Raw genomic sequence first — 15,487 nt, 5'->3', positions numbered from 1 at the left:
CCTAAACAAAAGGACGACACTACGGTTGGCTGTAAGTGCCACTTTCAGTGCCCAAGCGTCTCTTTTTTTTAACCTTCTACAGATCAGGGAAACGCTTCTTGTGGAGGTCTTCCAAGAATGGGAAATGTAAACACCGATCTGATTTCTCCGAGACCCAAACTAGCTGTGGCATGCAAGGATGTGTATTTTTCCATCGTGGTTGTTTTTAAACTGGAATCTAATTTGGAAGTATGATTAGGGGAAAGTAAGATAAGCTCTAGAAGATCTCTCTGGCTACTTTCTACTTAAAAAAAAAAAAGAGCTGGTTCTTCTCCTATAGAGGAAACTATGGATAAACAGTTGTTTCGTTGTTGTTTTTTAAAAAGAAAAATAATAAGAAAAAAAATCATGCCGGGCTGCGAATTTTACCAGAAAAAAAGAGAAGAAATAAAACTTACCTCCTATCTGCAGTACATACATGCTTATGTGTGGTTAAGTCAATCATGCATCACTAAATTAATTTGTCTAAGTTCACCCAACTAGCTTTGCAGGCTGCTTTCACACATTTTAAGCTAAAATATGGCTAGCCAGTTTTTAGTTCTGCAAATACAGCTAGTGAATTAACCTACTCTACGTTTGATTGATGTGTTATGCATTACCCTGCCTTTTTCAGCACACCATGGATAAAATTCCTGGGGTAGCAAGAGGTATGAATATTAGCTCATGCACAATGTGGTTGGTCTGGTTTACTTCAATATATGAAATATTATGTGAAGGAGGCCATTTGAGCTCAACCATGCTTTAAGAATTATTTCATTCAACTGAAAAACTGTTGACTTCGTTTTAGCCTAGCAAAAAGAATATGAACATAAATATAAACAGTCCTTCTGCTTTGTGTATTATGATTTATGACTTAGCCGTAAGAGACTAAGGCTGGTTAAAGAAATCATGGTCAAATTAATCCACAACTTAGCAAAATATGTGACCTCCATCCACTCCAGGATAATTCCCAAAACTCCTGCAGGAACTTTGCAGTGGCGTTTCCCATAACCTACATGATGAAAACAATAGCATATGGAAATTGGAACATTTTGCACAGAAGACACAGCTTGCAACCTTGAGTAGAATTCTCCTCTTAAAGTGAAGCTCAGCTAAATGGGAGTAAACAGCTCATTCTCCAGTTGTCTGATCAAGTTACTAACTTTTCTCCATGTCACATGGAAATCAGCATCTTGCTAACCTACTATTCTACTGATTGATACAGAGATCTAATGTCATCATTACAGGGAACCTGCACCTTGAGTAAGCTGTTGGCTATCAATCTTCCACCCATGAATACATAACTGTTATTTTGCAAATGGTAGCTTTTGCTTAATATGAAACCGTCTGCCTCCAAGAAAAACTGCTCAGCTACAACATCAGTTGCCTTTTCTCAACTCTAAAACTTGTCAAGAACTTCCAGAACTTTTAAATAGTCCCAATTAACCACTACTGTTTTCATACATTGTTGAATATAAGGGGAGGGAATTAAATCATTTGTAAATCTGAAAGAGATTAACACTATCAGTTATTATTAGCCTCCTGGTCTAGGATCAGGTGCAAAAAAGTCAATGACCAAACGTCTTAACCTGTTGGAAAATACTTGGATAAGGATAAGTGGACAGTTTGGAAACAGAATAAGCATTATGGTCATTTTCATAAAATAACTGTACTGAAACACCCATTTCTCAGAAGCCAAACTCATAATAACTAATGTCTCTGTCTAATAAACAGTTTTTTCCTTGGAAACTGAATCTATCCCTTTGGAATACAAAGTAATCCTAGATTTAGAGCCTGGAATTTCTGTCTAACAGTCTAACAATCATAAGTCTAGGCACCCATGACCAGAGCAGATTTTGCAACTTTTTTTACAACCATAGATGTCATGGTCATTAAGTGAATGTAGTGGTCATTAAGGGGAAGCCATGATCATTAAGTGAACCAATGTATTCCCATGGGCGATTTTTGTTGGAAATCAGCCCCAAAGACTGAAAACCATCAAAAAACAATGTAAATCATAGCTATGTGACTGCCGAATTCTACAACTGGCCATCAAGGGGAGCCAGTTGCCAAGCGCCTGGAATAGCAATAACAATAACAATAGCACTTAGACTTATATACTGCTTTACAGCTCTCTCTAAGTGGTTTTACAGAGTCAGCATATTGCCCCCAACAGCCTGGACCCTCATTTTACTTACCTTGGAAGGAGGGAAGGTTGAGTGAGTCAACCTTGAGCAGGTCAGGATCGAACTGCTGGCAGTGAGCAGTGAATTAGCCCCCAATACTGCATTCTACCCACTGTGCCACCATGGCTGATTCATATATTTTTCAGAGGTAGATGAGGCTCAGTGTCAATTGTTGAGGGCAGACTATAAAACTAGTATATCCTGACTCCTGCCTCAGGACATCTTTAACTTAAAAGGGAAAAAACTCACCTCCTGGAACAAAACTCCTGGCAGTGAGTGCTGAATTAGCCTGCAATACTGCATTCTAACTGCTGTGCCCCCATGGAGCACAGTCATGTAACCAGGGTGAGTGCATGTGCAGCAATACAGAATCAGGTATAAGTAGCTTTTGTAGAGTCCATCATGACTTCAAATGGCCGTTAGGCTTAAGACTAAATCATGATCAAGCCTCAATGATATAGCCTGATGTTTTCTACAAGGCCAACCACTGTGGTTTCTAAGCCATGGTATATGCCTTCCATATGCAATATAGATCCAGCCAGTTGTGATGTACTCAACCCATCATTGTACAGCAAGATAGATGAATTCTTATGTCTGTTGGCTCGTCTACCTTATTTTTTTCTAGGTCAAGAAGTATTCCCCAACCCCATGGCTCAGTGTGAACTGTCCAGGAATGAACTTGAGCTCTTTTGCCTGCAAAATTTACATCCTGGCCTTGAGTCATGGCCCTGCCCCAGCTTTGCCTGCTCAACAGTCATCGGGACATTCATTAAAACATTCTTTCTGAAGTGAGTGACCTGGGGGAGGGAGAAAGCTAGCTAATTAACAACCCTCCCCTCTCTCCTTGGCTCCCACCAGGATTGCAGTCACCAAAACAGAAGTCACTGAAACTGAAGTCAATAAGAAACCTTTCCTTAATTTCTACCGTTTTATGAAGTTAACATCTGAACTTCAGGCCAACTTGAAAATGCCCGGAGTCTTTCAAAGAATCAGATTTAGGTTTCAGTGACATGCTGGAAAGAACGCGATTTTAAGAGAACGGGGAGAAATGGGCTCCTTAAATAACCAATCAAAACACAGGGCAACCTGAAGGGGAAATAATAATCCTTTTCCCATTTACATAGGGATTCCAAGATTCCCAGAACCCATTATTTAAGTAATTGTTTTCCAGTTCTTCCATCATCCAACTGAGACAATTCAGCAGTGAGTTGCTGCTGATTGAAGTTAACGTTTAAACACATAGCTAGGTCTGATAAAGAAGAATCCAATTCTCACAGGTTTTTCAAGATATTGCCAACTGTGTGAGGCTTCAGGGCATAAGACTTCACTAGTAGGATGCACATCCCATCACCTCTCTTATGGGCAGGCATTTAAACTTCTGGAGCCAGGAGCTGAGCTACAGAAGGGAGGGAAGCAGAAAATAGATTGGGAGCTACTTTGAGTTCACCAGGTCATGGGCAATAGATGGAGAAAGGGCTCCTGGTTCCTTCTTACTTAACAGAAACAATGAAACAGCTCTTCTTCTCTTAAGTTAGACTGCTGAGGTCAGGGATGTGCAATCGAGTTACTATGGGCACAACAATGCATGAAACATCCCTAGTTTTTACATATAGACATCACAGAACATGCTTGCTTTTTCTCAGGAGGTTCCTAAGAAATACACATGAAGATCTCAAGGGTGAGTTTCTGGTTAACACTTCAAGAAGTCTTGAGAAGGGCTGCACTATCCTATAAGATTAGTCACGGGGCGCCTGTACTCTGCCTCAGACAGGGAGGAACTGAGTAGATCAATGTGCATAAAAGGTGTATAAAATTAAGTGTTAAGAATTATGATTCCCAAGTATTTACTCCCAGGGGGACATGTCTATGGAGATTCTCCGTCATCCAGGTCATGGTTGTCCCAAAGGTGCTTTTTCAAAAGGCAACTGGACTTTGTTTTTCCTTGAAGACATTTTGCTTTTCTTCCAAGAAGCTTCTTCAGTTCTGACTGTCAGAACTGAAACAAAGTCCAGTTGCCTTTTGAAAAAGCGCCTTTGGGACTCCCAGGGGTACAGAGAAATTGGAACATTCCAAGAGCGTATTTGGAAAATTGTTTACATACACACAACTTAGCTGGAGAACAATCTCTCCGTAAATATGCTCCAAAAGTAATGTTGTTTATTGAGCTTGTACTTCGCCCTTCTGTACCTTAGGCTACTAACAAAGCCTCATGCTGATGATGTTACTTAGTTGGGTAATGAAACTTCTGCAAGCTCAGAAAGCACCAAGGACTCCTCCTCCTCTTCCTCTTCCTCTTCTCCTCCTCCTCCCCTTCCCCTTTCTCCTCCTCCTCCTCCTCCTCAACTCCATTCCCTTCTAGCACAGATGACATTACCTAGGTAGATAATAAAAAGTCTGCAGGCAAACAACCAAGCTCAGAGAGCATCAAGGACTCCACTGCTCATGAAGAATAATACACAGGCAGAACAGACAACATGCATCACATCATATCAAACAGTAAAATATAGTTTATATATCATAAACCTGTCCATGAAAAGTGGATCAACTAAGCATTGAATTGCAACATGTGTGTAAACAATAAACAATAAAAAAGCAATCATGCACCGTTTTTCTCACCCCTTTTAAGCACCTATAAGTCACACAATACACAGGCATAATGGGGAATCTAGCCGGATGAATGTAACCTGTTAACTATTTATTTTGCTTTGGTAGGTGTTCATCAATTTATTCCTTTTTTTTTTTTTTTTGCACTTATAGATGGAAGCACAAGAGAGGGAGAGCTTTGAATCCTGCCCAAGCTCCCATCCTGAATTTTAAATTTGTGAATCGCAACTTGCACAAGGTTTGATACATTTAGATAGACCTGCTTAAAAGGTAATCCGCAGGATTCCACAGCAGAACCATGAAGTCTCTGTATTGCTATCCCAAAAGATATTAATATAATTATTCATGCATTCAATCACTTCCTATTTTCACTTTTAATAATAATGATGATGATGATGATGATGGAAGGGGACTTTAGTCCAATCCCCTGCTCAGACAGGAAACCCTATACCATTTCAAACAAATGGCTTCTACTCTCTTCTTAAAAACTTCCAGTGTTGGAGCATTCACAGCTTCTGGAGGTAGTTGTTCCACTGATTAATTGTTCTAACTGTCAGGAAATTTCTCCTTAGTTCTAGGTTGCTTCTCTCTTTTGTTAGTTTCCATCCATTCCTTCTTGTCCTGCCTTCAGGTGCTTTGGAGAATAGCTTGACTCCCTCTTCTCTGGACAGCCCCTGAGAAATTGGAAGACTGCTATCATGTCACCCCTTGTCCTTCTCTTCATTAAAGTAAACATGCCCAATTCAATATTTCAGTGACAATATTTAGATGGTCTCTAGGAGAAATGTTAGAGCTAGAGATTGGGTTCATCTGATTAAAGTCTACTATCTTGACTCTCAGGATACTAACAACCCAACAGTTAGGCCTACTAAGTAAACGCTCATGCTTATCACTGTTCTGTAGTCATTTGTCTTCAGCTGAATCTTCTACCAGGAACTGAAAGAGCTATTCTACTGAAGTGGTCTACTCCCTGTTTGCCAACCGACTGATGTAATCTCTTGCATTTCATCATTTTCAGGTGAAGAACTCAGTATAGTTTTGAAAACTGTAACAATCTTTTCTTTCTCGTGTTTTTTTTAAAAAAAAAACAAAACATTTCTTCTTCTTCACCTTTTCCAGGCAGTTAATATGCCACAAATAACTAACACAGTTATGTGTAGGTACGCAAGCTGGTAAAGATCCTTGCAAATACTAAAATCTGGAGACTTATTTACAAGGGTGGGTTTAATAATTACTAAACAGTTATTAAACATTTATATATTGTCTCAGTGTTTTCAGACGTCGCTTGGGTCACCTACCTAGCTTATGGCAGGATCCAAACTGAGGCCTTCCTAATTCATTGATCTGTTCAAGAGCTTCTTTTGCATAAGGTTCATTTCTGGTTTTAATACCCCATAACCTATTAATCAACATATAAAGAAACAAAGAATGTCTCCTTTGGGAAAGAGTTGTTGCCCTTTTACAATTTAACATTCTTCTATTCTTCATATAAGAACATTCTATAGATTCACAAGAACTTTAAAAATACCTTCCAATACAAGGTAATGATTGCCTGTGTATATTTGAGGGTGTTCCTTTGTGGTTTTTTTTTTTTATTTTTACAATGCCTTATAAGCATCAACATTTGCAAAATCGTGTTGCAAATTCTTTGCTTGGGAAACAACATCCTGGTGGTCTCAAAGGTGCTTTTTTTTTTCCTCCAAAAGACAACTGGACTATGTTTTTTCCTTGAGGAAAAAATGTTTCCCCCCCCTTGAGGAAAAAGAGGTTTTGCTTCTCATTCAAGAAGCTTCATCAGTTCTGACTGGATGGTGGGGCGGATGAAAGGATTAGTTCTGGCGAACAAATGGTGATACAAATCTTGGTACAAATTTTGGCTACCCCTTGTTTCACCCTACCCATTGCTTTGATGTTAAAAACAGTCCATTAAACAGTGGTTGCTTTGTTTAGGAAAATGAAAACATTTATTAAATAACTAATATTGTTAGCAAGGCAGCAAGTTTCAAATCACGGTTAAAATTCAAGAGCTATACTGTACACAAAAAGAATCACTCACAAGAAAGATATACCTCGGTTTGGAAAAGATGGATAAATTATATTCAGAATAAATATGGGACTAAAAAGTTTCATTTAGCCTATGAGTGAATTTTAGAATATTATGATATTATTATTAGTAGTAGTAGTATTAGTATTGTTTAACAATTTGGAGATTGTATTGTTTAATAATTAGGATATTAACTTGTTTATGTTTTCATTATTATTATGTTTATTTTCAATTTGTTTATATTTATGGTTAAAGGGGAGTTAAGGTGCATTATGGACTTGGTTATTTATATAGTTGGTTAATGTTAGTTAGATTATAATTATCATATTTGTAACCCTGTACTCAGCTCTGGGAAGTTGGGGAGGGAGAGGGGGGGTTTGGGGTGGGTTATATTGTAATTTTTATAAAACTTTTTAATTAAAAAAAAAGAAGAAGAGTTAGGACGTTCAACCGTGGTGGTGATCATCTGAACGCTGAGGTTTAATCCTTTCTTCAGCAGGAAAATGTAGCTATGCTTAGCCCTCTGCGTGATCAAGGAAACTCTGAGCACTGTTTTCTTTCTAGGAATCCAGTACAGTAGCAGAATCCTTAACCTTTGGAGCTTGCAAAGTCATATAAGGTTAAAAGAATGGAGATTCTTCCAAGTAATGCACCAAGATTGGTTTAGTATTAACGTGGGTCTTTAAAGTTATTGATGGTAACAGTAGCATAGCAACATGCTCCTATAATCATCTCACGAGATAGCATCAACGGCTGGACTCTCCTCTCCTCTCCCATCCTCTCCCTTCCCTTTCATCATAATTTTCCCAGCCTTTGAGCCAGGGGTGGGAGTTACAAACAACCTAGGAACAGTATTCTGGCATAATGAGGGGGAAAAAAAATAATAGCCAAGATACTTACTTGACCACAGAAAAAGAAAAACTGGCTGAAACCCCCATGGGGTATTAAGCATTTATATCTTAAAGGGGAAAACTACCCAAATAAGACCTAATTATTAATGGGATTTATTTTCTCCCCAAAGCAAGCAAAACACTGTATTTCTGGCTTGGGTAAGGCCCACTTAGAAAGAGGAGTAAATTTAGGAAGGCTCTTTTTAGAGAAGCGTATAAAGTAATCAGAATTTTATTGTCCCTAGATCCTCCTTAAACCTCTGGAAGGATCCACATTCTCTAGATACCTCATGCATTACAGCTTCATCTTTTCTGGCAGAAAACTCAAAAACAAGAGCTTGCCCTATTTAGAAGAGCCAAAAGACACTGCTGACTTAAGGGCGTCCAAGCGGCAACCCAACTGGATCTACAAGGAAGTCAATACTGAATTCAAATGAGATTTACTTTTGAGTAGACTCCTCCTGCATGCTACACAATCAGTGTTGCAAGGGTGCTTTTCAAAAGACAGCTGGGCTTTGTTTTTTTTCTTTGAAAACATTTCGCTTCTCATCCAAGAAGATTCTTCAGTTCTGAACTGAAGAACTGAAGAAGCTTCTTGGATGAGAAGGGAAATGTCTTCCTGACGGAAAAAAAAAAAGTCCAGTTGCCTTTTCAAAAGCACCTTTGGGACAACCATGACCTGGATGATTGAAAATCTCCATACACATGCAGTTCATGTTTTTTTTATGAGAATCTGAACCCCGATCCACCTTCTCTGAACATGCTCACAACTCAATGGACACCGGTGTTCAATGAAAGCATTTGTATTCTTGAATCTAATCCATGATTAAAACGCTATCTCTTCTTGCACCCTTCCCCTGGTTTTCCCCTTTCAAAGGACTCCTGGCACCTCGAATTTATGGTACAGTCAGAGGAAGTCAAATAGGCAACTTTCAAGAAATTGCTATTTGCAAGTACAAATCAGCCTTCCTTTTAAGCCCACACAAACTCCCCGGGCCAGATCTATTAAGTTTCGTCAACTACATGCCTGAATTGTATTACACCTCCGCGCAAACAGAAACACGGGGGAGGGGAGGAGGGGTGGGAGGTGAGAGAGAGACAGGGAGAGATCAATGGATCGATCGATCGATCAATCAGTCACGAGGGAGGTGAGGGGGCAACAGAAAAAAAAATTTTCAAGACTTGTCAATAGGATGCGCAGATATTATCTTACACACTCCGGGGGCTTTGTGGATGATGCAGGAGGTCCCTGGATCCGGACCACACCCCACCCATCGCCACCCACCCATCGCCTCCTCTTTGACCTAATAGCAAGGAGCCGAGATGGGTTGAGAAGCGCCAGAAGCAAGACTTGAAATAAATGTGACGCCCGATGCCCGCAGGACACTCAGTCTCTCTCCATCATCATCATCTGTCTTCTTCTCAAACCACCACCCCCCCACACACACACACACATACACACCCTGCAATCTCCATGAATTTACAAATCCAGTTCAAAGCTGGGGACCAAAATGAACCCTTCCCTGGTCAAGAAGCAAAGGATCCAGGATTGAAGTCATCCTCCTTCCCCAGGGAGGGAGGGGGTGGTAGAGGGAGCGGGGATTTGGGGGGGGGGTTTCCCAGAGCCGCGGAAAAGTCAAGAAAGAAAAGAGGAGTTTCTGAAGCAAAAGGGGGGGGGAAGCAAGAGAAGGAAGAAGGGGAAGACGGAAAGAGGAGGAGGAGGAGGAGGAGGAGGAGGAGGAGGAGGAGGAGAAGGAGAAGGAGAAGGAGAAGGAGAAGGAGAAGGAGAAGGAGAAGGAGAAGAAGAAGAAGAAGAAGAAGAAGAAGAAGAAGAAGAAGAAGAAGAAGAAGAAGAAGAAGAAGAAGAAGAAGAAGAATAAGAAGAAGAAGAAGAAGAAGAAGAAGAAGAAGAAGAAGAAGAAGAAGAAGAAGAAGAAGAAGAAGAAGAAGAAGAAGAAGAAGAAGAAGAAGAAGAAGAAGAAGAAGAAGAAGAAGAAGCAGCAGCAGCAGCAGCAGCAGCAGCAGCAGCAGCAGCCTGGCCGAGCCATATGTCCCCTTGGCCGGCGTCCGGGAGGCGACACCAGCGTCTCTCACTCACCGGGGGACGGGAAGAGATCCACCTCCACCTTCTCGGCTTTGATGATCGTCAAGGTGGGCTTCGGGTCGCCCGCCGCCTTCATGGTGAAGGGTCCCCGGAGCGAGCCTGGAAGCCGGGCAGGGGAAGGGGGTAGAGGGGGGACGACGACGCCTGGGCTCCCCCTTAGGCGCTTCTCCCGGGCGCAAAGTTGGCAGGAGACCCCAGGCCGGCTTGGCGGAGTGGCTGCCTGGCTGGCTTGGGTCTTTGGCGACCCCCGGTTTTGCCCGCCCGCCCGCCCTTCAGCGCGGCCCTGATGGGCTCCGGCCGCAGCTCTGCCTCCCTTCCGCGTTCGCTTTCGTCTTGCAAGGGCGTTTCTCCTTCGCGGCCGCTGCAAGCGCCCCCCTCCTCCTCTCCTCCTCCTCCTCCTCCTCCTCGCCCAGTAGCGGCTGCAAGCGAGGAACTGGTCTGCCGCGAAAAGAGGAGGGAGGCGGTCTCCGTTCGGGGACAGAGGACGGGGGTGGGAAGGGCTTCCTCCGCCCCAAACGGCTGGCTGGGACCAACCCCGTTGCCGCTCGGTCCCGCTCTCCGTCTCCCCCTCTTCCCACGCGCGCCCCGGACCCCCGGCTAGAAAACAGGGCGCAACGATGCACCTCCACGTGGCGCCCTTTCTTTCCCCGAGTTTCTTCTCGCCCCGGGGAGGGGAACAAGACAAACTGGGGTGGGGTGGGGTGAAAGGATTCATTGGGACAGAAGACAAAAGACCGCACCTTTGGGAAGCCCCCTTTCTCTCCCCCCTCCCCCGTCTTTACCGATCCGGAGTAAGGTCTACCCCGGTTCCAGATGTTAAGGCTACATCTGCATGCGCAAAGAGGGGCCGTTTTAACCCTCATTTGGACAGAGGGAATAAGCCGAGTTGGTAATTATGAGCCTCTTAAGGTTCTGTCTGCCCGTTTTTAGGGTCTATCTATCTCTCTCACACACATAAACACACACACACACACACACACACACACACACACACACACACACACGGGGTGGCAAGCCGTTCTTTGGAACCCCTTGTGTCCTTGATTTCACCTACCTTTTCCCTAGGTTTTAAAAAAAAAAAAAGTTTGGGGAGGTCTAATTTTCCTAAATTACCATGTGAAAGTGGTGCTGGAGCCGAGCTGGCTAGCTCATCTTCCAAGGTGGTGAAATTGAGTTCAGCTACCCTTCTTAGGTAAACAAGCTCTCCCCCTTGTTAGTAAAACATGCCCCCCTCCCCTCCCGACTGTCCTTTACACACACAAGGAGGCACAATGAGTCTCCTGACAACTTTCCACCCAGACCTCGGAGCAAGCTCAGCCACTACATAAACCACAAACGTTTTTCGCAGAGAGCTTTTAGCAATTCGGTTTATTTAAAACCCACCCCGGTGAGGGGGAGGCCTTGGTTGAAACCCACAGAAAGGCACAAAATGCAAAAAAAAAAAAAAAAAAAAAAAAAAATCACCTTGCCCCTTCATTGGGCAAGGAGGTTGCCACTGTCACTATCACCCTACTAACAAAAACTATCCTCCCAAGGAACAGAGAAGCAGCAGCAAGATCTAAAATGCAGGTCTGAATTTGCCACCTCAAATGCTCCAGCCTCTATTGTGTCTTCTCTTTGATGATGAGTTCTGCAGAGCTTGGAAGCTTGCCCATCCTTTCATGCTATTTTGGGATTAAAAAGTTTTCCCAAGCTATGGATTCTGGATTCGCTCCTTCTCCCCCTTAAGCCAGTGTATCTATGATTGCTTTTATTATTTAAGATACTTTTCAAGCAACTTTTTTTTTTTTCATCCCATCGTGGGATTTAAAAGCAGCATTTGCCACGTTCCTTGACTCAGGCATTGATCAGCCTCAGATTTTATTTTAGGATGGAAAATGCATTTTATTCTTTTAGAGCAGGGGTCTCCAACTGGGCCGCAGCTTGCCAGCAACTGGCCCGCACAAACAAGCAAAGCTCCATCTGCGGGATGCAGGCAGCACACAAAACCACACACTCTCCAGTCTGTGGAAAAACCTCTCTCCATGGACCGATTGTCCATGGTGCCCAAAAGGTTGAGGACCTCTGTTTTAGAGGCTGCCTTGCCAGTCTCTACGTCTAGTTTATCTTGTTGAGGCTGTTCTCTGAATAAAATACCTAGGTTTAATCGGTGCCTGAGATCTGGAGTTTCTGGGTTTTTAAATGTCACCTTGGTGTACCATTTCTAGAGTGCCTAAATCCACTCTGCATGGGAAAAAGGAGAATTTTCAATATATTTTTCCTACTATCCAATGATCATTTGGTTTTTGTGAAGTCCAAGTATAATATGCCTAATTATATAAGTATAATACGTCTTCGAAGGATGGAATGAGAAAGGAAAAATTGCATTTATTACTACTTATAGAAAACAAAGAATACTTAAGAAGAAGAATTTTGAAATTGTCCCTTTCCATTGCTATTATTAGTAGTATGGGTGGATGAACTACAGTTAGATTCACGGTTTAAGACTGGTGGAAATTTAATAATTCAAACCCTAACCAAGAATCTAAGAATTATAGTGATAACAGGTTGGGATGTTTTTTTAATATATAAAATTAGGGTGTTGGGGGCCTAATAAATTCAATGCTTCCATTTATTGGGGAAGCCCTTTAGGTATTGCTCTGAGGGCTCCAATCACAATTGGTATAACAATTATAATTATCTTATATGGAATTTTAGTGGTCAATCAATAGGAAAATCTTCATTTTTGATTGTTAGCATCTTCAATAAAGAATAAACATTCATTCTAAAATCTAGTGATTAAAGTTCTTCATTTACAGTTTTTTCAATGGATTTCATTATATTATTGCAGGTGGAATGTGATTTTTTTAAAAAAATATTTCATTGTGGGATGGGATAGATCTGAAGATGCTGGATTGTCGATTGTTTGAATGGGACTGGAACAATTTAGACACAGCTGTCAATCTAATTACAAAGCTCCAGGTTCAAATCTTGACCAATGAGCGTAAATAGACCACAGTTTTCCCCATTAGCAAGTATAACTCTAATTGGATTTACAAGCTTACCATGTTCTACGGACCTAAAATTGCTCCTTGCTGAAAACGGAGCCTATATTTAGTTAAGATTACAGTGTGATTACAGTTTATGATAGTCCACAGTGGTGACCCTTTGGGTTCATACAACAGAGTAAGCCTGTAACCTCAATTAGAAGCAGTATGCTTATTCATAAGCATATAATACTATAAGCATTATGGAGAGAGGGAAATGCTATCGTGGATGTACGTGCTACCAGAGCTGAATTGAGTGAAAAAACACAGTCCTTGGGCAGTTTCTTTCAATCTAATCTATCTAATAAGGTTGCCATGGGGAAAAAAATAGGACGGACCATCTGCTACGCTGTCTTTTTGAGAACTACATTTCCCATGATAATCACAGTGTTTAAAAACTGGCAAATTCCTGTAAAGTGAGTGAATATTCATTCTCTTTACTTGGTGTGGCATTTTGGGGTTATTAAGGCAGGGAATGGTGAACTGAGAGAAGATTATTATTTACTCAGTGTCTTAATTTGTGAGGCCCAAGATAAGTGTTCTCTACTGGTGGGGATTCAGAAATAGCTTAGTTGGAAAGGAGGGGCAATTGTTAGACCTTTAAGACTTTAAGCCCTGTCACCAATTAAAATAAAATAAAAATGAGAATACAGCATCTGTAAGCATAGACATGCCTTTTTTTCTGAAAATGGCCTTTTAATATCTGTTCAGGTATTTTGAGGAAATAGTTGATGGGACATAAGAGCAAAAGTTGAGACCTGCCTGATTGCATTTTTATCTTTGTAGTCATATTTTCCCTCTCCCCGAAGTTAACAACCCTTTCAGGAGAGTCATGCACTATTTAGATCAGAAAAACAATGGAAGAGAAAAGGTCCATCAGCTTTTCTGCTCTGAACCATGAAGGAGAAAGAAAGAAAGAAAGAAAGAAAGAAAGAAAGAAAGAAAGAAAGAAAGAAAGAAAGAAAGAAAGAAAGAAAGAAAGAAAGAAAGAAAGAAAGAAAGAAAGAGGGAAGAGAAAGAAAGAAAGAAAGAGGGAAGAGAAAGAAAGAAAGAAAGAAAGAGGGAAGAGAAAGAAAGAAAGAAAGAAAGAAAGAAAGAAAGAAAGAAAGAAAGAGGGAAGAGAAAGAAAGAAAGAAAGAAAGAAAGAAAGAAAGAAAGAAAGAAAGAAAGAAAGAAAGAAAGAAAGAAAGCTATTTAATGTTATTCAGCATGTAAAACAGGCTTCATATATTTCTCTATTCAAAGGTAAGATCTATCACTGACCAGCCTATTCAAATCTACAATCTACAATCATTTGGGTCTTTCCCTACTTTGTTTATCTATCTGTCTATCTCACCAAAGTTGGCATCATGTACCTAAACATAGTATGAGCCCACCCAGGTTAGCCTCTGTCTTTCTGCTATACTTCCATGAGATTGCTTTCATCTTAAATTCGTCCCATGAGTGAGACAAGCTTAAGTCATCTTTAGCAATACATTTGGTGTTCGTACTCCATAGGTGGGGAAAATTTCTAACTAGCAGTGGGGAAGGTCCTTTGTTCCACATATTTAATTCAGATATGAGACATTGGGCCAATTTTTAAAAAAAAAAAATTCTTGACCTAACGTTGAGGATGTCTTGCTTTTTCCCCTACTCTCTGCTTTTATTAATATACTTTCCTTGATGAAGAGATTTGGAGAAGTAGACAGTGTCCTAGAAAGAAGTCTTGGTTGTAAAATCTGAACATCTTCAGTTAGCACCAGTTGTGTTTTTTGTTTTTTCCCCGTGAAAGTGCCTTGCAAAATGACAGGGAAGATCAACAATCAATTGTCCAGGCAGAATGGATAGATGGATGGATGTTAGGGGGCACATGAATATGGTTTGATTTCCCCAAAGTAATGTTCTCCTTCCATCTTCCTATTCTGGGTCATTTAGGCTTGAGGTTGATCAATGTGTTTTTTTTTTTAAAAAAAAACCAAAATCCCAAAAAGTTGAATCTCTAGATTAGGAATGTCCAGTCCTTGGCAACTTTAAGACTTGTGCATTTTAATTCCCAGAATGGCTGGCTGGAAAATTCTGGGAGTTGAAATCCACAAGTCTTAAAGTTGCCAAGATCGGGCACCCCTGGTATAAATCATTTGTGACTTCTGCTTTCTCCTATCTATTCATAACAATTTATCCTGGAATAATACAAAGTTTTCTGCTGACAACTGAGAAGCCTTCCTACACAGTGTTACCCAGTTCATCACCACTACCATCAAAGTTACAACAGTGGTGAGATCCGTATCATAGCAACACATAACACGCATAGGTTTGTAACCAAAAAAAAAAAAAAACCAACCCTTAGTTTAGACGTAAATATTTTATTGTTACTTAGATAAAAAGTCTTTTTTTTAAAAAAAAAAAAAAAGTACCAAACCACAAATGGCAATTCACAGAAAGGAGAGTATGACTCACAGGGACCCATTTACTGTCACCTCTTACAGAGAATAAGAAGCATGGATGTCATTAAAGCAATCTGCTGGCTGTCATTCTCTTGTCAACAACATCTCACTATTGTTAATCGTGCTGCAAAATTTGGAGGTTTTTTTTAAATGAATTCTGTGGCCTGTTACCCACAAATGTCTCTTCTGCCT

At 41.0% G+C, this 15,487-nt stretch overlaps 1 protein-coding gene across 2 annotated transcripts in view; it reads right to left on the bottom strand.

Moving 5' to 3' along the window:
* The window catches only part of ETS1 (ETS proto-oncogene 1, transcription factor), a 106,119-nt gene that overhangs the window by 53,281 nt on the left and 37,351 nt on the right, over positions 1–15,487 (bottom strand). The window contains exon 1 of one of the 2 annotated variants that reach the window (XM_039361577.1): positions 9,841–10,091. The exons of the other annotated variant lie outside the window; for it this stretch is intronic. Coding sequence (XP_039217511.1) covers positions 9,841–9,922 — 82 coding nt within the window. The 5' untranslated portion in view covers positions 9,923–10,091. Of the gene's footprint in view, positions 1–9,840; positions 10,092–15,487 lie in introns of those variants that run through there. 2 annotated transcript variants of the gene reach the window in all.

Source organism: Crotalus tigris, unplaced genomic scaffold (assembly GCF_016545835.1).
Source record: "Crotalus tigris isolate CLP2741 ecotype Arizona unplaced genomic scaffold, ASM1654583v1 scf7180000019302.1197242, whole genome shotgun sequence".
Lineage (NCBI taxonomy): Eukaryota > Metazoa > Chordata > Lepidosauria > Squamata > Viperidae > Crotalus > Crotalus tigris.
Note: the sequence above shows the minus strand (reverse complement) of the source record. Positions and strands in the feature narration are given on the sequence as shown.